The following is a 23488-nucleotide window of genomic DNA, read 5'->3' on the forward strand; positions in this document are numbered from 1 at the left end:
AGCTGTGTGCACGAGGCCTAAAGGTGTTAGGACACTGCTCAGATTCTTCCTGAAATGGGTCAAATCCATGACGGATATGATGGCATCCTGTGATTTCCACAGCTTGTGAATGGGATATTGAAGTCGCGATTCTGCGTAGGCAGAGAGCAGCCACGGCCCATGTTATTACCACCGGTGGGGTCAGGGCGGTTCATTTCTGGAAGAAACGTCATGGTTTCCGTGTGACTGGTCTAATTCTGAAGGCACTGCTGTACCTCACATGAGATGCATTACCAGCTCCCCGCTTCACACTTCATGAGATTTGCAGGACGCTCACATGTTGGAGGCACCGAAAACACGCGATTTACAGAGGAAGATTACGAGGAATCATCTCATGCATCATATTGACACCCCGAGACCCGTGCTGGATAGCACATCTCTATTTATTGCACTGTACAGACTGTAAAAAAATGTATGGTGAGGACCGGGGAAGGCATCAGTCCCACTCTCCGTCTGCATCCATGTCAGGATTGTCCTCCCGCGGAGGTTCTTGGAACTGGATGTTGGCCAGCATGTCTCTCATTGCTGCCATGAGTCTATTCACACCTCGATTCAAGTCCCGCGCAGCCCCGGCGTCTTCACCCTCGGCGGCGGCCTCATCGCCCTGCAAAAAGTATGGGGAAGATTTATTACACAAAGATGGCTTAATGTGCACATGTGGTTTATGCTTTAGACACTTTTTTTTTGTGTGTGTGTGTGACTGGGGCGTGGCTTAATGGGAAGGGGCGTGGTTTAGCGGGAAAGGCACCAAAATTGTTCCAAAATATTTGCAGAAAGTGTGGGGTGTAAAAGTTAGACAAAAGAGACTAAAGGACGCACCAAATTTTCAGAGCCATTTTTCAGACTGCCGTGTCCGAATATTAGACAGGATTAGTGAATCTGCTGCAATGGGGCACATTTACTAAGACTGGCGTTTCCTGTTGGCAAACTCCTTGAGGTCCGCTTCCTGCACCGTCTTAGGCCTCTTTCACACTTTCGGCAGGCTGTTCCGGAGGGGGAACCGCATGCTGCGCTTTTTGTCCGGCTGCCTCTCAGCTTGTTTGCCCCCATTATGGTGAATGGGGTCAGAGCGGACTTCCGGCCGCACGGTGGGCTATCGTTAGCACGGATCCAGCAAGCTGTTCCCCTGCCAGACCCTGCTGTAGCTTTAGGCCTCATGCACACGACAGTTGTTTTGGTCCGCATCCGAGCAGCCGTTTTTGCGGCTTGAATGCGGACCTATTCACTTCAATGGGGACGAAAAAGATGCGGACAGCACTCCGTGTGCTGTCCGCATCGTGCTCCGCAAAAAAAAATATAACCTGTCTTATTCTTGTCCGTTTTGCCGTTTTGGAACCCCTGCCGATCAGCTGTATGAGGAGACGCAGTGCGCGCATCCCTCTTCCTGTTCTGTCCCATAATACAGCAGCGGACAGGAAGAGAGACTGGAGACGGCACGTGCACACGGCGTGCGCCATCTCCCCGTACAGCTGATCAGAGGGGGTGCCTGGTGTCAGACCCCCGCCAATCTGACATTGATGATCTATCCTTAAGAGAGATAATCAATAGTAAAAGCCCGGAGAACCCCTTTAAAGAAATTGTCTTACATCAGGAAATGGTCTTTATCATGTAGAGGAAGTTACTAATGTATTCTGATTCTCCATGTTGCCTCCTTTGCTGGCTGGATTCATTCTTCCATCACATTATACACGGCTCGTCTCCAGGGGTTTACGACCACCGCTACAGCGCAGATTGGAAGCGCCCAGGATCGGAGCTGCTGCACGTATGTGCCTATGTGTGCCCCCACGATATTGGCCACCAGAGAAGCCAGCGCTTTTTCCTATAGTGTGCAAGCACGACCACCGCTGCTGGATTGCAGGGTGGTCGTAACCCCTGGATATGAGCCCTGTATAAAATGATGGAAAAATAAATCCAGCCAGCAAAGGAGGCAACATGGAGAATCACAATATATTAGTAAGTGCCTTGTAGTAACTTTCTCTACATGGTGAAGTGAGAGGACCCCTTTAATAAATCTGCCCCAATGTGATTATATCGTTGGACGTCTGAGATAATGGGATAAGTGAGATAACCGGTCACCGGTGTCATTTTTCCAGCACGCAGCCTGAATTACTTCAAAGACAAATATTTCTAATGCCCAAATTAGTTTATCCTTCTGGGACGTCTTTGAAGTTTTACGCCATGTGATTTCCTTCGGATGCTGTTCCTAGAAGCGGGGGCATTTGGGGACCGTTCCCTCTGAAAGCAATGGAGGCTGTTCCCAGCAACAGACAAAACTAATATCAGGATATCAGGTCTTTAAAGATGGCGCCCGATCCGGAGCGGAGCCAACAACCGCTTTCACACAGCAGACACCCAGGGCTAATGTATGCGATTGACAAGAACATCAAATCGCACCCATTGGTGGTCAAAATGTGACATCCGGAGAGGCCTAAAACCCAGAAGCGCGCACTTGCAGAGCAGGAACGCGTCGACCGGGCGGAGATTGGGGAAGGCGTTCCATGAAAGCAATGAGCCAAAGCCTGTACTAGGCTTCTGGGCTCATTACTTGTATATTAAAATTCAGACCAGCAGGTGGCAGCACTGAAGTGTAATATAGCGATCTATGTAGAGGGCAACGGATAAAATTCCATTAAAGGGGTTGTCCCGCAGAAAATATTCTACAGTTTTCAAACCAGCGCCTGGATCTGAATACTTTTGTATTTGCTTGTAATAAAAAAAAAATTGCATAGCCGCTGAGTTATTCAGTACAATCTGTATAGCTCCACCTGCTGTTTGTGCTTTTTCTTATTGCTTTGTCCTGCTCACTGAGGTGGCCGCACATGCTCAGTTTCATCCTTCAAATGCTTCCTGAGCTGTGATAGGGAGAGAGCGGCAGCAGAATGGACACGCCCCCTGAGCGGCAGCAGAATGGACACGCCCCCTGAGCGGCAGCAGAATGGACACGCCCCCTGAGCGGCAGCAGAATGGACACGCCCCCTGAGCGGCAGCAGAGCAATAGGAGCAATGAATGGTGGGATCTCTGGATCCGTGTGAGCGGTCACCCAACAGCAGAGGGCCCCTGCCTCACTCAATTCTAAAATCATCCTTCTACTGAAATACTCTGCAGTGCTGTGGGGCCTGCTCCTTCTGCTTTTAGTGCGTGTGACCCCCTTCCCTAATCGCTATTCTCCCTCTCACATCAATGACCTCTCCCCCATTACACACAGCCCTCCCCTCACACCATCACATGAGTGTACCAGTCGTCCCTCTCCAGAAACGATCCGTACCGCTGATAAACCCAATAAAATGACAAGAAGAGGCGGCTCGCCCCCCGGGGAAACAAATGATGAAAACAAGGCATTGTGTGTATTTTTGGCTGGTTACTATAGTACCATGGGGTGTGACCGGGCGAAATACAGCAGAGTCAGAGAGGACAGGAATACACAGGTCATAGAGGCCTCTACCACCGAAATTATCTACTACACCCATCAGATGCCTTGTGGCCGCCCGTGTCTCCCCGGGGGGCTAATGGGTCACAGACAAGACCTACTCATAAACACTATGGTCCTCGAGGCGTTTCCCCTCTTCGTCAGGAGAATACAACACTGATTTCACCTTTCCGTATAAGTTTAACGGGGTTGTCAGGGTTTTAAAAACAAAAAACAAAACTGACGTAACCATAAAAGCTGCAGCAGTCATATAGGACTTTGGAGTGTAAGGGTCCATTCACATCACACGTCCGCAAATGGTTCCGCATCCATTCCGCAATATCGGGAACAGGAGCAGACCCATTCATTCTCTATGGGGCCGGGAGAGATGCGGAGAGCTCTGCAAAAAAATAGAACATGTCCTATTCTTGTTCGCAGACCAGAATAGGCAGTTCTATGGGCAGTTCACACGGCTGTTGCTCGGCCGTTCTGTGCATTGGGGACCACAACATCTGTGCGGCTGCCGCAGATGGATCCAGACCCATTCAACTTGATCCGTCCGCACCACAAAAAAATAGAGCATGTTCTATTTTTTTGCGGTGCGGAAGCACAGAGAGAAACCCCACGGAAGCAGTCCATAGTCCTTCCGTGTCCCCGTTCTGCACCGCCCCGCAATCCGGGTATCGGCCGTGTGCATAAGGCCTTGACAAAATGACAAAAGCAAAAAAAGAGCTTCGTTTTATGTTCTCACCCACCTGCAAGTTAAAATTTGGTAAAAGCGATCTAAAGAACAGAGATAAGGTCCCTCCATTCGACGGCCGGTGCGTTCTGGAAGAGGAGCATAAAAAACAAAAAACACATCAACAACCAAACCGGGCAGAGACATCATGGTGGGAAATGACACAAGGACTTACCTCTCGGGCCTTGTGTACGACACCACAGAGTCCAGGGGAGGCAACGGGTCAAAGCCGAGCACCGGCTGCGACGTCACATCCTGTAGACGGAACAAACACAAGAGTAAATCCCCGGATAATCAAACACAATACAGCAATGAGAGGAGGCTGAAGAGACACGAGACACCATGCAGGATGGGGCTTGGCGAGACACACGCGGATTGTGTGCGCTCAGTACTACACACAAGATCTGGCCTGCTTTAGTGGGCCACAAGCCCATTCAGACTGGTAATGCCCCTCCATCACCAGTCAGTGCTGGATACTGTCTGCAATGTGACTGGGCTCGACTACAACAGAATTATATCTAATGTATCGGCCGCTATCTGCACATTATCAATCCGCACCGATATCCAAAGGTTTACTTGCAGGTCCGCGCGCCCATCCATCAGCGGCCTCCATTCACTGACACAGGGGACTGGTTCCCCCATCTGTTCCCAGTATAAGTGAATGGAGGCCGCTGATGGACGGGACTCTCTATCATTTTGGGAGCAGGTGAGCACATCTGTTACTAGCCGCAGTAAAAGACAGTGGCCAACCCCTTTATGGGTGTCCTAATGTTTGATGGGATCCCCACAGATTACGGGACTGTGGTCCTCCTTGGATGAATGCAGTGGTGGTCGAGCATGCACGCAATGGCTGCCTTCATCCCCATAGGAGTTCCTAATCTCCGACAGTCCCACACAGACTGAATTATGCAACAGCGCACGCGCTCGACCGCCACTCCATGGGGCGGCAAGTCCTCCATTCTTGTGAGGGTCTCACTGATGGGACCCCCCCCACCGGTCAGACACTTAACCCAGGACATAAGAGTGAACGCAGTCACATCCTGAGCTGCCGCAGCTCTCTGGTGGGGGTAGCGTGCAAAATCTATGGCTACTGTAAAGGGTTATGTAACCTTTATCCAGAAAATACGCCTTGGAAGTGCCCAACTTTTACAGGTCTAGGTCGTGTGCCACTGTCTGACAGCAAGCAAAGATCTTGAAAAGGGTGAGGAAATTAAACCCAAAAGGTATACTAGGAAGCTGCAGAACTTTTCAACATACATTTATTACACTTTATTTATATGAAAGTGGAAGATTCCTTTAAAGAGCTGTCCATAGGTCATCAATACCAGATCATTGGAGGCCCGAAACCCAGGGACCCCACCGATCAGTAGCTGGTAACTACTGTACATGATGAACGGAGCCGTAAAGCGTCATCTCCATCCACTGTGCGGGGGTACTCCAGCTCAGAAGCCAAGTGAATGCTGTGGTATGCCCGGCGCATGCCGTCTTCCGTCCACTGGAGAAGTCTAACCAGGACGTACGGCGAAGGTCTTACTAAATATTCAGCATTTTTAAGCCAACACCTGGATCTGAATACTTTTGTAATTGCATGTAATTAAAAATGTTATTCAATAAAACCTCTGTATAGCGCCACCTGCTGTTTGTTCTTTTCCTCATCTCTCTGTCCACCTCGCAAAGGTGGTTGCACACGCTCAGTTCCATCCTTTGACGGCCATATCTTCTGTTTGATGTCATGACAGCTATAGGACCCCCCCCAAAGCAATGACTTTGGAGATCTCTGGATCCATGTGAGGTCCAGGGCTGGTTCTGGCTTTGTTAGACGTTGTCATATGTTATATGATGTGCGATTTAAATTTTTTTACATTAATCGTGGGATCGCCCCTTTACATGTGTCACAACCCTAGGACTAAGCCGGAGAAGATTAAAGCAACAGGAGATGACGCTTTGTGGGCGGAGTTAGTCACTAATGAGACATCAATGGGGAAATTAACGGAGCGATTATTGGCGCTTCCTTCACTGAGAGGAGCAGCTTAACCGTTTCAGGACCGTCCGCGTAATGCCTAGAACTTGCTTACTTGTTGGGCGAGCGACGTGATTTTCTCCGCAGGTTTACATACTTTATGCATTTTTTTTTTTTGACTTATTTTTTTTTCAATTTATACGATTTTTACATCCAGCAATTTATAGTAAGGTGCTATATAGAATATGCTGGCGCTGTGAACATGACATGACCCTGCAATAGACCTTTTTGCATTAATCATTCTCTACTGTAAGTTCTGGGTTCACCTTTACACCCAGCAGCAGCCTCCTGGCACTGGAATCCCGGTGATCATGTGACCACCTCCAGGACAAAAACACAGTAAATACTAGAGAAGAAAAAACAACGCCTCGGGCACAGATTAACCCCGTAGAACCCGAGCCAGGAAACGAGGAGAAGGTAATATACTTGCATATCTGACGGTTTCTGCCCACCCTGGCTACAGCCGTGCCACCTTCACCGGTGTGCTGCCCCCTGGAGAGGGCAGCTACACTGGTAACAGGGAGGACTTCCCCGAGGGGAGGTTACAATGACCCGATTGCTGGCAGGTAACAGCGGATTTGAGATCCTGGCCTAGAGGTGGAGAGCGAGCAGCACGGCCCCCCCCCCCCCCCCCCATCATGTGTGGGAAAACCAGTGGTTTAAGACCGACTGAAGCCCCAACCTCAGATTAGATCTTTGGCGGACCTAAGAACGGATTAGCCCAGTGTCTGCAGGAGGGGTGTAGCTGACAGGAGGCGCTAATACTTTTTGGCTTAGTGTCGCCTCCTAGTGGCAGCAGCTATACCCATGGTCTTCTGTGTCCCCCAATGATATGAGCAAGAAATCGCTAAATGTGCCGCCTCCTCCTCCCCGGATCAAGCACACAGGGAGGCGGAATACTTACCAGAGGCAGCGCAGCGCTCGCTCCCTTGACCTCCGATAGGATGATGTGACGATGGATGTTCCTGGGGGCGCTCTGATACACAGTCTTTCTCCTGGCGATGGAAAAAGTTGACATAGATCAGTGCAACAATCACAAGTCTTTCAGGCCCCTGCGAGTACAGGGCGGTCCGGCTATTTCTAGCCACAGAGGACGCTTTCATGTTATCACTGGGCCTTTGTTCTCCGAGCTTCACACTTCTCACAGCGGCTCCCTAACCTCCTGACAGCATCTAGGTGCCTACGGCCTGCCGTAAGTAATAAACCTACTGATCTAAATACGTTTTATCATAGATTTCATAGGCGGCAGTGGCACCGGGCGCCTCTGTGGTCTCCTCTGCGGAATAGAATTTCACTTCATAGCCTACACTTAGTGCCAAATGATAATGCACAATCCGGGAAGATGGTGGCCGGACTCCAGCTCTGCAGTTTCATCTACGAGCAGTGAACGTGCAGCTGGGCAAACTTAAAGGGGTTGTCTGACACTTTGCAAAAATCGGAAGGGGAGCAGCAAAGTCTATAAAACAAAGAAGGAAGATGAACTCACCTGCTGAAGGTCCCTGGTCCAGTGCTGTGGATACAGTCTCACCTCCATTGTTCACGTGACCACTAAGTCAATCACTGGCCTCAGCAGTCACTAGTGCGTTAAGGGCACGTGACAGCTGAGGCCAGTGACTGGCTGAGCAGTCAAGAAAACGACGGATGTCTCATCATCATTACTTCCAATCCGAAGGTGACCAGGCCGCCTTGCTGGACCCGAGGGACGTTTAGCAGGAGAGTTCAGCTTCTTTCTGGCTACTCCCCTCCAGATCGTTATTTTACAAAGTATCAGACAACCCCTTTAACCTGGCCAAACCCGTAGATTTCATTAGGACTGGCTAACCATCTAATGTGTATGGGGGGGGGGCATTCTGAAGCTCACCCAATAGCAGATGTTGGGGGAGATTAGGATGGGGCATGTTGGATTTCAACTCTCTCATCCTTCTGTTCACTCAGGGATAATCAGCCACCAGAGGCGTCTGGCAGCAGCTTCCACTCCACGTTCAGCGCACATGCATGCACAGCCAAGCCATGCGTGCATGTGTACGGAGGGCTCAGGACATACAGCGTCATCTGCAGGAAGTACTAGTGCCCTTCATATCAGCGCCTATTGAACCTTCAACCATCCCACTCCCCATGTTTTCACTCCCAGGGTGGCATCATTTTTGAGCTCGGGATAGTCTGTGTAGTAGATGGCAGGGCAGTGGATGAGGCCCCTCTCCCAGGCAGATTGGGGTACACTTTGTGCATTGCCACCAGACCACCGTCACACACAGAGGGGTCCTCACCTGAGCTCACAGTCCTTCACTGCAGGATCGTTACTGTCCACCCCGCGCAAAACTTCTTGTACATTCTGCTCCAGCCAGGACATGACTGAAGGATCCTTCCAGAGGTTGTGACATCTTCCAATATACAGAGAGATCAACTGGGACAGGGCAATGGGTTGGCTGCAAAAAAAAATAATAAAAAATGCATTCCAAAAGTAAAATACACTTATTTTCATAGCAAAGTCTAAAATTAGCTATAGAACTGTCCGAGACTGGAAAAACAGAACCATGCCCCTCTAGTCCGTGGGTTGTATCAGGTATTGCAGCTTAGCACTATTCATTTGTTATCTATTAACTACCTTAATGACGGGCCTGCCTTAAAGGTTTTTTTTTGCCGGGTCTGAACGTTACCCACAGGATAGGAGAAAATAAACTGATGGGTGGCAGTCCGACCACTGGGACCTTCACAGATACTGAGCATGGAGGTCCCGTCCGTCAGCCAAGCATCCTGTATGGGACGGCCAGTTAAAGAAGAGCCCTGTGCCCCTTGGTTTCTGTCCGGCTGCCCTCAGAGAGCGGCGTGAGCTGCGTACAGAATCATAGGTCTGTGCACAGACATTGCTTGGAGAGCTGACCAAAGGGGCACAGGGCTCCTCAATTTAACCATCAGTGGGGGTCCCAACCCTTGGACCCCGCTGATCGAAACTTCTGACTTATCAAAATAATATGTCTCAAGTTTCTAAACCGTAAAGGGCCAGTCCAGATTTTTAATATTGCTGGCAATCAATATCTGATCAGAGGGGTCCGACCCAACCCCCCCGCCCGCCCGCCGATCAGCTGTGTAGTGCACGGAGCTGGTTACTGCAGCTCTGTTCTCATTGACTTCAATGGTGGCAGTGTTGCAGTTACCAGCTCCATACATAGTGGACGGAGCTACTCTGGAACTGGAGTGCTGGGCATAGACCATCAATATTAAAGTCCTGGAATACCCCTTTAAACAGTGTCAGCATGTGCAAAGGAGTGAACACTGAGGTAGACCTGAATTCACATAGGGTCCCTACGACACCCTGCACCCGGCCGGAATAGTGGCATGAACATTATTTACCTGATTTGGGAGACGGCTCCGAAAAACGGATGAGAAGCTACAGCAGAGTCAGGCTGAACGCCACAGGCATCGAGGAGGGGAATGAGAACTACAGAAAAATAAAAGGGAACATAAACCACAGTGATCAACAGCAAGGACAAATGCAGGAGTAAGAAGAGGCCGACTATTCCTGGCAGAAGATATTCCACAGGTGGCGATCCCCTGGCACATGGACTGGCACTGTGAGGAAGGCCTGTGGCCTCTTTGTTCTGTGGACTGGGGCGAGACCCCTAGAATGAGGTGCCGAGCGTTACGATGTAACATATAGTGGTAAAACAAAGCCAATTGGATCCAAGCAAAGCCCCATTAGGAACCTGAAACACACCACCAATAACAGCTTGCTGATGGTTTCCAGATGGTTTTTATACACTGCACAGAGGAAAATAAATGAAAAATAAAAACAGCAAAATAAAGGATGAAGATACCGGTACATTAGAAAGAATATTCCTAATGGACGGGTCACCTACCTCCGGGGAACATTATAAGAGCCTGCTGAATGAGCTGTGAAGCCCTGTCATAGGTCGTCACCCGCTCTGGCTCCGGCACCTCTTCCTGCTGACTGTACTGTAATAGAGCCAACGGCACAGAAAACGCAAAATTGGGGAGTAATGATAAATTTCGATGAGCCTAAAAAAAAAAAAAAGACACAAAAGTGATTAAAACATAGATAAAGAGGTGGCAAAAAGATAAACACAGAGAATTGGCTGCTGTGCTACATCTACTGCTAACTGCACCGTAATCAGCCTGGGATAGATGGAAGCGGTCGACTAGTCTTCTTAGGCTTGTCTCACAGATCCGGCAGGTTCTGCGTGCCGCGGTATTTGCTCCTCGGCATATTTGCAGAATTGCGGCTGGATCTCCGCCGCTGGACAGAATGCCGGCAGCGCCCGGCAAGGACGGATCCGACAGGCTGTTCCTGACCAGAACAGCCTGACCGAAACAAGCCTTAGGCTGGGTTTACACAGGCATTGCGGGAACATGCACGATTTTTCCGCGCGAGTGCAAAACATTGTAATGCGCTTTGCACGTGCGTGAGAAGAATCGGCATGTTTGGTACCGGGTTTGGGATCGGGGTTGTGTAGATTGTATTATTTTCCCTTCTAACATGGTTATAAGGGAAAATAATAGCATTCTGAATACAGAATGCATAGTACAATAGCGCTGGAGGGGTTAAAAATAAAATAATTTAACTCACCTTAATCCACTTGATCGCGCAGCCGGCATCTCTTCTGTCTTCTTCTTTGCTGTGTGCAGGAAAAGGACCTGTGGTGACGTCACTCCGGTCATCACATGGTCCATCACATGATCTTTTACCATGGTGATGGATCATGTGATGACCGGAGTGACGTCACCACAGGTCCTTTTCCTGCACACAGCAAAGAAGAAGACAGAAGAGATGCCGGCTGCGCGATCAAGTGGATTAAGGCGAGTTAAATAATTTTATTTTTAACCCCTCCAGCCCTATTTTACTATGCATTCTGTATTCAGAATGCTATCATTTTCCCTTATAACCATGTTATAAGGGAAAATAATAAAGATCGGATCCCCATCCCGATCGTCTCCTAGCAACCGTGCGTGAAAAATCGCACCGCATCCGCACTTGCTTGCGATTTTCCCTCAGCCCCATTCACCTATATGGAGCCTGCGTTGCGTGATAAACGCACAATATAGAGCATGCTGCGATTTTCACGCAACGCACAAGTGATGCGTGAAAATCACCGCCCATGTGCACAGCCCCATAGAAATGAATGGGTCCGGATTCAGTGCGGGTGCAATCAGTTCACCTCACGTGTTGCACCCGCGCGGAAATCTCGCCCGTGTGAACTCAGCCTTACTCAGGCCTCCGACTGCACACAGACAAGTTGGGGTAATGTCACTTTACCGGTCACAAAATGAGAGCGCGGTCTCCTAAGGAACCCGACTTTCAGAGATTTCCCTTGCTGCCAGTGGGTTCCATTAGTCAGATGGAGTGGTCCCTGACTGGTATACATCAATATATTGCAAAAAGAACACAATACTCCATCCCATGAAGTCCAGTAAAACACGGATACTGCACTTTGTACGTTTACTTATATATTTTTTTTTTTATATGGGGGAATCAATGGGCGACGGGAACCTCTCGGGAGCTCTGTAGTAGGGGGGGAAATGATCAGGCGATAGAGATGATGGCAGCAGTGCGGATGTTTCCACCGCAGAGCCCCATCCCTCCTGTCATCCGTTCTTATCCCTTGCTTCCTCCGGCAACTTGTACTTTTATTTATTTTGCGTGCAGGGATGCGAGCTGGAGCTGGTGAGCGTAGGTGGGCTGCTCATGGGAAGCTGCATAGAGCTACACAAAGGACCAGCTACAGCGGCATCTGCAGCGTGTCGGCAATCCACAGGTGATCCTGCCACGGTCAGGTGAATGATGTACGGAAATAATCGCCAGATTTAATCCGCAATTCTCCCATTCCCTCTAATCTACTCACCTCCCACTCCTCGAACATCCGGATAAGAAACAGGTAATCCCGTGCACGCAGAGCCAGGTAGTCAATCAGCAGCTGCATACAAAGAGGGTCGTTCTCTGGATCAAAACTGCAAAATATAACGTCAGGCTGATCAGTCCGGTAACAAAAAATACTAGTGTCAGATTTAAAGGGATTTTCCGGTACTTACATATTGAGCACCTATTCTCAAGATAGGTCAGAAATATCAAGGATCAGCTGTTTTAGACAGACAGTCACCAGCGCGGGAAGGAAGACTCCGTCCAATGTATGGTCTCCGGCGAAAACACTACACAGTGGACGAATCCTTATGCTTCTGTCTACTATATAGTGTCTGGCGGCTGCCCAAAACATCTGATCAGTGGGAGTCGACCCCCATTAATCTGACACGGATAACCCATCACCAGGATAGACCATCAATATCCAAGTACCAGAAAACCCCATGGCGACCTCTGCTGTACATATATGGCGTAAGTCGGCACTCATGCGTGCAGTGGGTGCCATAGCCGCCGGGTTTCTGCTGTTTTAAACAGTGGAGACCCGGGGCGAATGTATGCGATCCGCCTATAGAACCTCTCAGATGCCGTGGTCAAATGTGAGCGCGCCATCCGAGCAGTGCAGACGCAGGAGACGCAAGCTCCCGCGCCCATAACCGCGTTCCCCGACGTGAGATCGGGGAAGCTGTAATATCCCAGGGATGGCTCAGAGCCTCAAGCAGGCTGGTAGAATATGGCGATGAAAAGAAAGAAGACATTTTTTAAAGTTTTTTTGTTTTTTTTGTAAGTGTGGTATCGTAATCGCACTGAACCGAAGAAGGTAACAGGTCAATTTTAGCACATAGTGAACGCCGTAAAAAAAAAAAAAAAAACTCTAAAAACTGTGGCAGAATTGCATTTTGTTTTTTCAATTCCACTCCATTTGGAATTTTTTCCAGCTACATCATATGCAATATGAAATGGTGCCTTTAGAAAGTGCAACTTGTCCTGCAAAAATAAGCCCTCATAAGGCTATGTGAATGGAAAAGTAAAAAAGTTATGGCTCGGGGAAGGCGAGGATTTGAAAAAAAACAAAAAACACAAAAACGTAAGGGGTAAAGACTAATTATATTTAGGTGTCACTGCCATCAGCCAACCAGAAGCTCAGATAGGAGGAGGTCAGATCTGCGCTCACTCACCTGAGGAGTAGTTTACAGAACTCTAGTGCAGTCCTCAGGCAGCCTCTCTTCTCCAAGGACACCATGTGCTTGAACAAAGCCAAGAAAAACCCTCTATGGACACAGGGAGAACAAGGTCATCAGGTTGTCGCCGTGTTAAGGATCTGTACAGACATGCACCACGGCCCCCAGGAACCTTGCAGCACATGTACTGGCCGTCAGGAGGGGGTCCGTAGCTCTAGACTTCCTGTTTCTGCTGCATAAACTTCCTTAAAGGGGGTTCTCCGGAAAATTAAGAAAATAAAATTACTAAAAATACTTAAATATTACTTTGTTATAAATATATTCCCAAATACTTTTTATTAGTTATAATGGCTCGTTTTGTCTGGGGAGCAATCATCAGGGGAAATAAAATGGCCGCCGACCTATTAAAGCACACAAGTTACTTCAGAGCAGTGAGGTAAAGAGCCGCCTCATCCTCCTCTCTGCTCTGCTTGTCGGGGATAATGGTCCTGAATACAGATGATCAGATCTTCAGCTGAATCTCTGTAGTGATGGAGTCCAGAGCGGAGGGTGGGGGTGATGAGCAGCAGCTCTTGTATACAGTCTGTCCTGTCCGTCCTCTCTGTACATTCCTACAGAGATTCAGCTGAAGATCTTATCAGCTGTATTCAGGATCACGAGCAGAGAGGAGGATGAGGCGGCTCTTTAGCTCAGTGTTGTCCTGCTGTGCGATTAGGACAGGTGTGTGTACTAATAGGACGGCGGCCATTTTATTTTCTCCTAATGATTGCTCCCCAGACAAAAGAGCCATTATAACTAATAAAAAGTATATGGGAATATATTTCTAATGAAGTAATATTTAAAGGGGTTATCCAATCCCTGAAATGCTCTCCCGTATGCCGGGCCCCTCACACACAATGTACTTACCTCGCTCCTGAAGCCCGCACGGCCGCCGCTGCATCTCCCCGTCGCGCGGATGAAAACATCCAATAGCAGGCAGTGACGGGAACGAGCCTCCCTATCATCTGCGTGACGGGGAGATGCAGCGGCGGCCGTGCGGGCTTCAGGAGCGAGGCAAGTACATTGTGTGTGAGGGGCCCGGGGACATGGGGGGAGCATTTCAGGGATTGGATAACCTCTAAGTATTTTAATTTTCTTAATTCCCGGAGAACCCCTTTAAGAACATTTTTCAGATACTCTCTGCTCATCTGCAAATGAAAGTAAATGCAAACGCAGCAGTAACCCCGAGGATCGACGCAGCCGCGAGGATCTGACCAGACTTTTATATGTCCGTTATGTTCCAGATATTTTACGCTGATTTCTAGCGCACATTTTCAGGACTTTTGACCTAGAGGTGGAAAATGTGTAGCAAAATCCGCACGTAACACATGAGGATTCTGAACCTGCTGTAAACATATAATATCAGCCGCCTTTGACCACTGACTCCTAAGGAGCATCTGTCAGCAGTGTCAACCTTATTAGAACAGGCATCATGCCTGCTAATAGGGTTGACCCTGCTGAGTAAAGCAATACTTGTCCGAAGACAATGAAGGTTTTATTACTTTGTTAATTATGCCTTTGGAGCCCCAAGTAGACGACCTCCGCCCTCCCCTAACCTCGCGCCTGCACCGCACTATTGGCGCAGCCACAAGATTACAGGTCCAGGTGAGATGTTAATTTTCTCTCAAACGCCACAGCTCAGCAGGGTCAACCCTAACTGGCATTATATATGGCATATTAGGTTTGATCCTGCTGACAGACACTATGGATTTAACATAAACATGTGTAATGGGTAAAGCCCTATAATAAGAGCAGTGGCCTCAGACCTGTTCTCTGCCCGGCAGTAATCAAGTCTGCAGGTCCCGCTGGTGAGACTAAAAACCGGATGGAATGCGCACTCCAGACTGTAGAGGGCCCTCTCTGCAGGAAGAACAAGGCAACGTGACCACCGTCATATAAATCACAACATTAACAGCGCAGATCTGCAGAACCGGACATTTACCAATTAGATCTCTGGCCATTTCTTGGTCCTCCTGAAGACGGCAGACGTCACTGAGCTGCAGCAAGGAGTCTACGTGATACGGGTTCATCTGGAGGAGCAGCTGAGGAGAGAACGAAAGAAATGCACAGTCCGCTACAAATCCCATCTGGACTGAAGCCGCTACCATTAAAGAGGACCTTTCCCCGGTCTGACATTATCATATAACGAGCGGGTTGACTAGCACTAGGGCATACTGAAGGCCTGTTATATCGCTTACTATTTATCCTGTGCGCTGCTCCGTCCCCCCGCTGTGGTTTGTAAATCCATACCATGGGTACGGGGAGGAGGAGACGGCCGTGTTTCTCAAGGGGCGTCACCTTCTCCCTGGCTGTGCCGCTCTCCGCTGTGATTGGGCAGCTCACAGCCAGGGAGAAGGTGACGCCCCTTGAGAAACATGGCTGTCTCCTCCTCCCCGTACCGATGGTATGGATTTACATACCAGGCGGGAAACCACAACGGGGGGCACAGCGGGTGTCACAAATGGCTTTGTTGAGTCCACCAGAGAGGGAGAGGTCTTTGCCCCAGATCATACAGGGAGGTCACAAGTGAGGTACAAATCACCCTAAGGCCTCTTTCACATGACCGCGGTCCGCAAAAAACACGGACGACGTCTGTGTGCATTCCGGCCCCTAACAGAACAGTCCTATCCTTGTCTGTAATGCGGTCAATAATAGGACATGTTCTATCTTTTTGAGGAACGGAAACGGGATGCACACGGAGTACCTTCGTTTTATTGAAATTATTGGTTCAGTATACGGTCCGCCAAAAAAAAACGGAACGGAAACAGACTAAAAGAGGCCCAACAAGAATATGTACAAGGCTTGCCCAGAGAGTGTCACGCCCATAAAGTAGTCCGCCGCTTACCACAATGTTGTTCGGATCCATCGACTCTACAGCGTCCAGGAACTTGAACTGAACCTGCTGGTAATCTCTATGGTGCTCGAAGGTGAAATACTGGACCCCTCGCTTGGTCTCCAGGAGACTCATCGAGATACCTGATGACACAAGATGGAGTATCTAGGATGAATACGGAGCCCAATCAGCATGGCGGCGTCGCCAGTCTATTTGGCATTTCATCCGGCGGGGCACTCACCCGTCTTGCTGAATCTCGGCCATGTGTTTTTCGGGGACGTCAGCCACGTGCTTCGGTGATGCAGCCGTTGTCGCTGTCGTGGTCTGCAAAGTGAAAACCAATACAATCTCCTCCATTCTCCAATCTGACGGCCGGTCTATAAAACCCCGTGCTGCCATCTTGTCTCTGGCATATACCCGTCACCCACCTCTGATCTCCCATGACTGCTCGAGATCCAAAGATTTTCTTCAGCTCGGTCTCCGGGTTCAGGTTCCTACAAACAGAAATCACCGATGGTGACATAACGTGCATTTCACGAAGGCATAGAGGGGCACGTCTCATCATTTCAACATGACCCGGCAAAAAAACCACGAAGGCATAGAGGGGCGCGTCTCATCATTTCAACATGACCCGGCAAAAGAACACGAAAATATTAAAAGTTCCAATCATCCCCTTTTTTCCAATTTTACTTATAAAAATATATCAACAATAAAATAAAAAAATAAACACGTCAGAAAAAGTCCAAACTAATAAAATATATTTTAAAAACAACTCTCCTATGTGGTGAGCGCTGTGACAAAAAACATAAATAAATAAAAATACATACGATTCACCATTTCTTAGTCACCTCGTCCCCCCCAAAAAAATAGGATCGGACTGTTCTATTATGGGCCGGATGTTTCATAAAATGCAGAATGTACGCAGCTTTTTTGGCGTTTTATTTTTTGCGTGGTATCGAGTATCGCAATACTTTTTTTTTACGGTATCGAAAATAAATGCAACTCAAAAAAAAGAAACAATAAAACATCAATATAATTGGTATCGCCGCATCCGAAAATACCTGAACTATCAAAGTATAAAAACATATTCATCCCTCATAGTGAAAAAGGTTTTTTTTTTGGTCACTTTCTCCCCCAGAAAAAGATCAAAAAGTCATATGTTACCCCAAAATGGTCAAAAAAAAACAAACTACAGAATAAGTTACAGGTGCCAGAATATGGCGACAATTTTTTTCCCCCAAAGATTGGTAAATCATAACAAGATATATAAATACATTGGTCATCACTGGAATCGCACGGACCTGCACAATAAACGGAATCTGTCATTTTTGACGCGCAGTAACCAAAACTCAATTCCCCCCCCCCCCCCCCCCGTTTTTTTCACTATGTAACATGAGTATTGTTGAGCGATCCTCTGCGTACAAGGTCCGGGTTATCTAAGAATAACGTATGGTCCGTGACGGCGGAATCCATAACGGAATTCTTAGAGAACCCGAACCTTGTACCTAATGATGAATTACACGTCGTCATTAAAACAACAAACCCTCATCCGGATGAACAGAAAAGTAAAAAAAAAAGTCCCGGCTCTTGGAAGGCAGGAGAGTAAAGCGAGAACTCAATATGGTTTGGGGCGCCAAGGGGTTAATAGTAGACCTGTCTCGCCGTACCTGTGCTCCACGTACAGCAGAGGCCGGGCGCTCGCGTTGCCGCCGTTGTTCTGGAACTGGGGCACAACTCCATTGGTGTTTTCTATCCTCTCCAGAATACTGTCAATGTCTCCGAGCTCATCGCCGCCCTCTACAGCGCCATCCGGCTGCACGTGGTTGAAAGACACAAGATGGCGACAGGTGATACGAGACACGATAACAACGTACACGACGCCAAAAGCATTATAGCATCAGAAACTAAAGGAGGAGTGAACCCAACACATCCGGGACTGGGCTCGCACCCTCAGGAGGGACATGAATCGGGCCTTGATCACATTTCCGTACCACGTACCGATTTTGCTGACGGTTTGTGGGGAAATCTCCCCCAGGGATAACAGCCGGTCTCCGGGCAGGTTCTCTTCACAGGGCAGCCCCTAACACATGAAGTACAACCCCCACCGTTATCTTACCTGACCGTCCACGGCCGCAGGCTTCTTCGATTTTCTTTTCTTTTTCTTCTTCTTGGTTTTATTACTGGAAGCAGTCTAGAACGAAAAAACCGGACACACGTCAATTACTCACGCACCGCTCGCGTATGCATTGCCTTTAATGTCTGGTTTTCCGCAGACTGTGGCGACATCACGGAGGCACGCCCTATTTTTGTCCACGATTATGGATCCCTCACACACATTACAGTCTAGAGAAGTAGTGAAAACCACACACACACAACACAACACAGATGCCGTGCGTATTTGGTCCGTGGTTTTCGTGGACCATTGGTCGGAGATGATCTGGAAATTCATTTTCAGCCTGGCGGTGTCTGTGGATTACGGATGAGACACGGAGGGCCAAAGACGGACACACGGACCAAACACGGAACCACTGACCATCCTGTTTCACACTGGTGTTAATGGTTCCGGATCCGTAACTACAGTGCGTTTGTCCGGCCGCCTCTCTGCGGCTGGATCTGCGCACACCCCAATTATAGTGAATGGGTCCGGACGGACATCCGGCAGCGCACAGCTGCACGCGGTAGTTACGGATACGGCAGGCTGCACTATAAGCGTCAGTATGAAACAGGCCTGTCGTCGTCCCTACCTGAGCGGCAGTCGCCTCACTGGGCTCGTTTTCAGGCTTCTCTTGCCCGCCGGACTCCTCTTCATCCGTAAGTCTGGACGCGGCGGTCTGACCGGTGTCTGGATCGCTCTGGGGGTCTTCATCTGGTTCAGTGATCTGTGGGAAGCAAGAAACACGTTCTGTGTGACCTGAAGATTTACTCCTACAAGGCACGTGAAGCGACATCGTGCCCGGCACATGCGCAGGAAAAAGTGCATTCCTCTGCCCAGAACAGGGCATATGTGATGCTCATGCGCAGGTTGTCTGCTGGAGTGGCACGTGTGCGGCGTCATCAGTGTCAATCAAATGAAGAGGATGTCATCCGGGTACGCCCCGCGGATACTTATTCTGTATACGGTACTGGGCGGTAATAGCTGTAACTGTGGTCCGGTCTTTGCCAGGTTTACAGCAGCAATCGCGACGTCATTTAACCCCCCTTTAGATGCCGCTTTCAACACTGATCGCGGCATCTGAGAGTCACATTCAGCCTATAAGGGAGTTAAAACAAAAAAAGTACATACTCGCCTCATTTGATCACGGAGAGGCCGTCGCGGCCATCTTGACGGAAGAAAAAGTGCTAATTCCCGTGTGCGCTGGCGTGATGATGTCACTAATGTCATCACGCTGGATGGGCGCAGTGATGTCATCACTTATGTCGTCACCGCACCAGGCCAGCGCGCCGACATGTTGACGTCACACATCAGCGTGCGAGAGATATGGCGCATTTTCTTCAATCAAGATGGCCGCCACGGCCTCTCCACAATCAATTTTTTTTTTACCGCCATTTCAGGAAAAATTGATTCATTACCACGAAGCGCCAATAAATTCGGATTTGTGTTGAACTGAATTCTTCTTGAAATTCGGACTGAATTCCACTTTGTTAACGTCGATTCGCTCAGTGATAATGCGGATAGCGCCCCCAGGTCCTGCTCCTATCTCCTGGAACAAGCTGCTCCTGCGCAGCCGCCTGTCATTCACCACTACGAGAGTCCCAAACATGGAACTTGCACCCATCTGAGATTAATGACGTATCAGAGCCATAAAAGTCCCAGGTGGGACAACCCTTCATGGGATTAGGACTCTTCATGTCATACACATCCGACCAGGCAGAAAGAAATGGAAGGAAACAGATGGCGGCAGGACAGCCGCACTACTTCAGATCATACATATGGGGGCTTCCGTTCTGCCCCCCCCCCCCCCCCCTGACATCTGCCTCTGAGGGAGATCATGAGCTGGTCTTGTTGCATATTGTTCCCTAAGACATCAGTGGCACCAGATATTTCTGTAAGCCTTCTCTGGGAGATCAGCGGTGCCAGATGGCTATGTACGCTTTGCTTGGGAGATCAGCGGCCACAGAAGGCTCCGTAAACCTTCCCTGGAAGATCAGCGGCGCCAGATGGCTCTGTACACATTCCCTGGGAGATGAGCGCAGCCAGATTGCTCCGTAAGCCTTCCCTGGGAGATCAGCGGAGCCAGACTGCTCCGTAAGCCTTCCCTGGTAGATCAGCGGAGCCAGATTGCTCCGTAAGCCTTCTCTGGGAGATCAGCGGTGCCAGGTGGCTATGTACGCTTTCCTTGGGAGATCAGCGTCTACAGAAGGCTCCGTAAACCTTCCCTGGAAGATCAGCGGCCACAGATGGCTCTGTAAGCCTTCTCTGGGCAATCAGCGGTGCCAGATGGCTATGTACGCTTTCCTTGGGAGATCAGCGGCCACAGAAGGCTCCGTAAACCTTCCCTGGAAGATCAGCGGCGCCAGATGGCTCTGTACACATTCCCTGGGAAATCAGCGGCACCATGTGGCTCCATGCACCTTCTCTGGGAGATCAGAGGAGCCAGATTGCTCCGTAAGCCTTCCCTGGGAGATCAGTGGAGCCAGACGGCTCAGTAAGCCTCTCTAGCCTCCCTCCACTGATATGCGGCTTCAGTCAAGCAGTACATGTAAATTAATAGATATTATTGGGGGTGTCAGGGCTAATAACGCAGGGCAGGCACCTAATGTGAATGAGGTCACTAGGAGGGACACATCACAGGTTCTCTCCTGACACGCGCCGTTCCTCTGCTCGCCACCAGATGGCAGTACACACCAGCTGGAATGGGTTGCTCAGGCCCCGGTTTTCCAGTAGTTTGCGGTTCCCCTTGTTTTTCCGGTTCCGCGTCTCGGGCTGTAGTGGTTCCTCCTCCTCCACTATCTCCTCGGGGCCACCAGGTTCCTCTTGTCCCTTCTGTTCCCCTCGCAGCCTTCTCAAGGCCCTGCGAGACATGGCTGCGGCTCACCCCAGCGGGCGGCGAGCACGTAAATAAAGAACGAGCACGGAAGAGAGAGTTGGCCGTGCGCATGCGCAGGTATAATTCCAGCCTCTTGGTGTGTCCTACCCGCTGCGGCCAGCAGGTGGGGATAGTGATACGTGCGTTCATTATAGGATGCTGCCACCTAGCGGCAGAGTTACAAATCCATAGATACATTTTTCAATCATGTGTAAAGTGAATGATCATAAAGGAATCCCCATGCACCTGGACTGATGCTGCTGCTACAAGGCTTGTTCACCTGATGAATACAAATGCTTTTGCTTTCAGGCAGTATAGTCTCTGAAAATAACAGCTTTTTAACCATATAAAATGAATGTGGCTGGCATGCAGAGACTGGACCAGTTTACTACATGGCGAGCAAGCTTTCAATATAATTAAAGTTTTATCTACACACATCACAATGATGTTTTGCTGCTAATTATCAAAAAACACTCCAGTCCCATGCTATAGCAGAATACTGAAGAGACAGATTCTGGCACCTAGGTCAGGACATATCTAACATGGCAGGTCTTCTGCAGTGTTCTTGGTATGAAGTGGTTAATACCAGGGGTGTAGCTAGAAATGACTGGGCCCCATAGCAAAAAATGTATGGGTCCCCCCCCTCTAGGATCTCCCACCCCCACATACCTCTCGGACCTCGCCGCCACATCCGCAGCTCCTCATGCACTGACGGTTACGCGTTGGACTGAGCACAGACAGTTGGTCACTGGCAACGCATTTGTGTCAGTGTAGGAAATGTATGAATCTAAATGTCTGTGTATTAAAGAAGATTGTTAAATTGTACAGGGGTCTGTAACACCAGAAGGGGAAAGTACATATCGTGGGGTGTGTATGTGTATTAGACAGAAGGTAGGGACAGGGCTTTTTTTCTGGCGGAACGCACCGGAACGGAGTTCCGCCACCTTTTGACATCGCAAGCTGCGATGTATCAGCGGGGAGGGACTGGGAGGAGGAGCTGGGGGCCGGTGCGTTCACTGTGCTCCGGCCCCGCAGCTCCAGTAGAGACTTATAAAATGTTTAATTAAATGAATAATGATTCCTGCTGCCCCTCAGTAGTATAACATTCAATGTATTTGTACTCACAGCCGGCTACTGACATCGTAATCCAGGCCGGCCGGGTAGACGAGCGGCAGCGTCACTGACTGACGTCACCTGCCTGGGCCGCCTGCTTCATTCATAAAGTAGGCGGCGCACTCACGTGACGTCAGTCAGTGACGCTGCCGCTCGTCTGCCCGGCCGGCCTGGATTACGATGTCAGTAGCCGGCTGTGAGTACAATACATTGAATGTTATACTACTGAGGGGCAGCAGGAATCATTATTCATTTCATTACACATTGTATAACTGTACTGGAGCGGCAATGGGGGGGTCTGTGGATGACACTGTTATGGGGTGGGGGGGGGGTATATGGATTGCACTGTTATGGGGTGGGGGGGTCTGTGAATGGCACTGTTATGGGGTGGGGGGGTCTCTGGATGGCACTGTTATGGGGTGGGGGGGGGTATATGGATTGCACTGTTATGGGGTGGGGGGGTCTGTGAATGGCACTGTTATGGGGTGGGGGGGGGGTCTGTGGATGGCACTGTTATGGGGTGGGGGGGGGGTCTGTGGATGGCACTGTTATGGGGTGGGGGGGGTCTATGGATGGCACTGTTATGGGGTGGGGGGGTCTATGGATGGCACTGTTATGGGGTGGGGGTGTCTGTGGATGGCACTGTTATGGGGTGGGGGGGTTTGTGGATGGCACTGTTATGGGGTGGGGGGGTCTCTGGATGGCACTGTTATGGGGTGGGGGGGTCTGTGGATGGCACTGTTATGGGGTGGGGGGGTTTGTGGATGGCACTGTTATGGGGTGGGGGGGGGTCTCTGGATGGCACTGTTATGGGGTGGGGGGGTCTGTGGATGGCACTGTTATGGGGTGGGGGGGTCTGTGGATGGCACTGTTATGGGGTGGGGGTGTCTGTGGATGGCACTGTTATGGGGTGGGGGGGTCTGTGGATGGCACTGTTATGGGGTGGGGGGGTCTGTGGATGGCACTGTTATGGGGTGGGGGGGTCTGTGGATGGCACTGTTATGGGGTGGGGGTGTCTGTGGATGGCACTGTTATGGGGTGGGGGGGTTTGTGGATGGCACTGTTATGGGGTGGGGGGGTCTGTGGATGGCACTGTTATGGGGTGGGGGTGTCTGTGGATGGCACTGTTATGGGGTGGGGGGGTTTGTGGATGGCACTGTTATGGGGTGGGGGTGTCTGTGGATGGCACTGTTATGGGGTGGGGGGGTTTGTGGATGGCAC

The 23488-nt window shown here is 49.7% G+C and overlaps 1 protein-coding gene across 1 annotated transcript; it reads right to left on the bottom strand.

Moving 5' to 3' along the window:
* Nucleotides 1-403: 403 nt before the first annotated feature.
* On the bottom strand, nucleotides 404-21192 carry TCF25 (transcription factor 25). The gene is made up of 18 exons (XM_040409561.1): nucleotides 20974-21192; nucleotides 18872-19006; nucleotides 18244-18318; nucleotides 17795-17940; nucleotides 16556-16621; nucleotides 16369-16451; nucleotides 16140-16270; nucleotides 15237-15336; nucleotides 15061-15154; nucleotides 13253-13345; nucleotides 12064-12169; nucleotides 10063-10222; nucleotides 9557-9644; nucleotides 8473-8631; nucleotides 7110-7200; nucleotides 4361-4440; nucleotides 4202-4274; nucleotides 404-643 (listed from the first exon to the last, which is right to left on the bottom strand). The coding sequence occupies exons 1-18, from the start codon at nucleotides 21148-21150 to the stop codon at nucleotides 476-478; spliced, it is 2025 nt and encodes a 674-aa protein (XP_040265495.1). The 5' UTR covers nucleotides 21151-21192; the 3' UTR covers nucleotides 404-475.
* Nucleotides 21193-23488: the final 2296 nt, after the last annotated feature.

This window comes from Bufo bufo, chromosome 10 (assembly GCF_905171765.1).
Source record: "Bufo bufo chromosome 10, aBufBuf1.1, whole genome shotgun sequence".
NCBI lineage: Eukaryota > Metazoa > Chordata > Amphibia > Anura > Bufonidae > Bufo > Bufo bufo.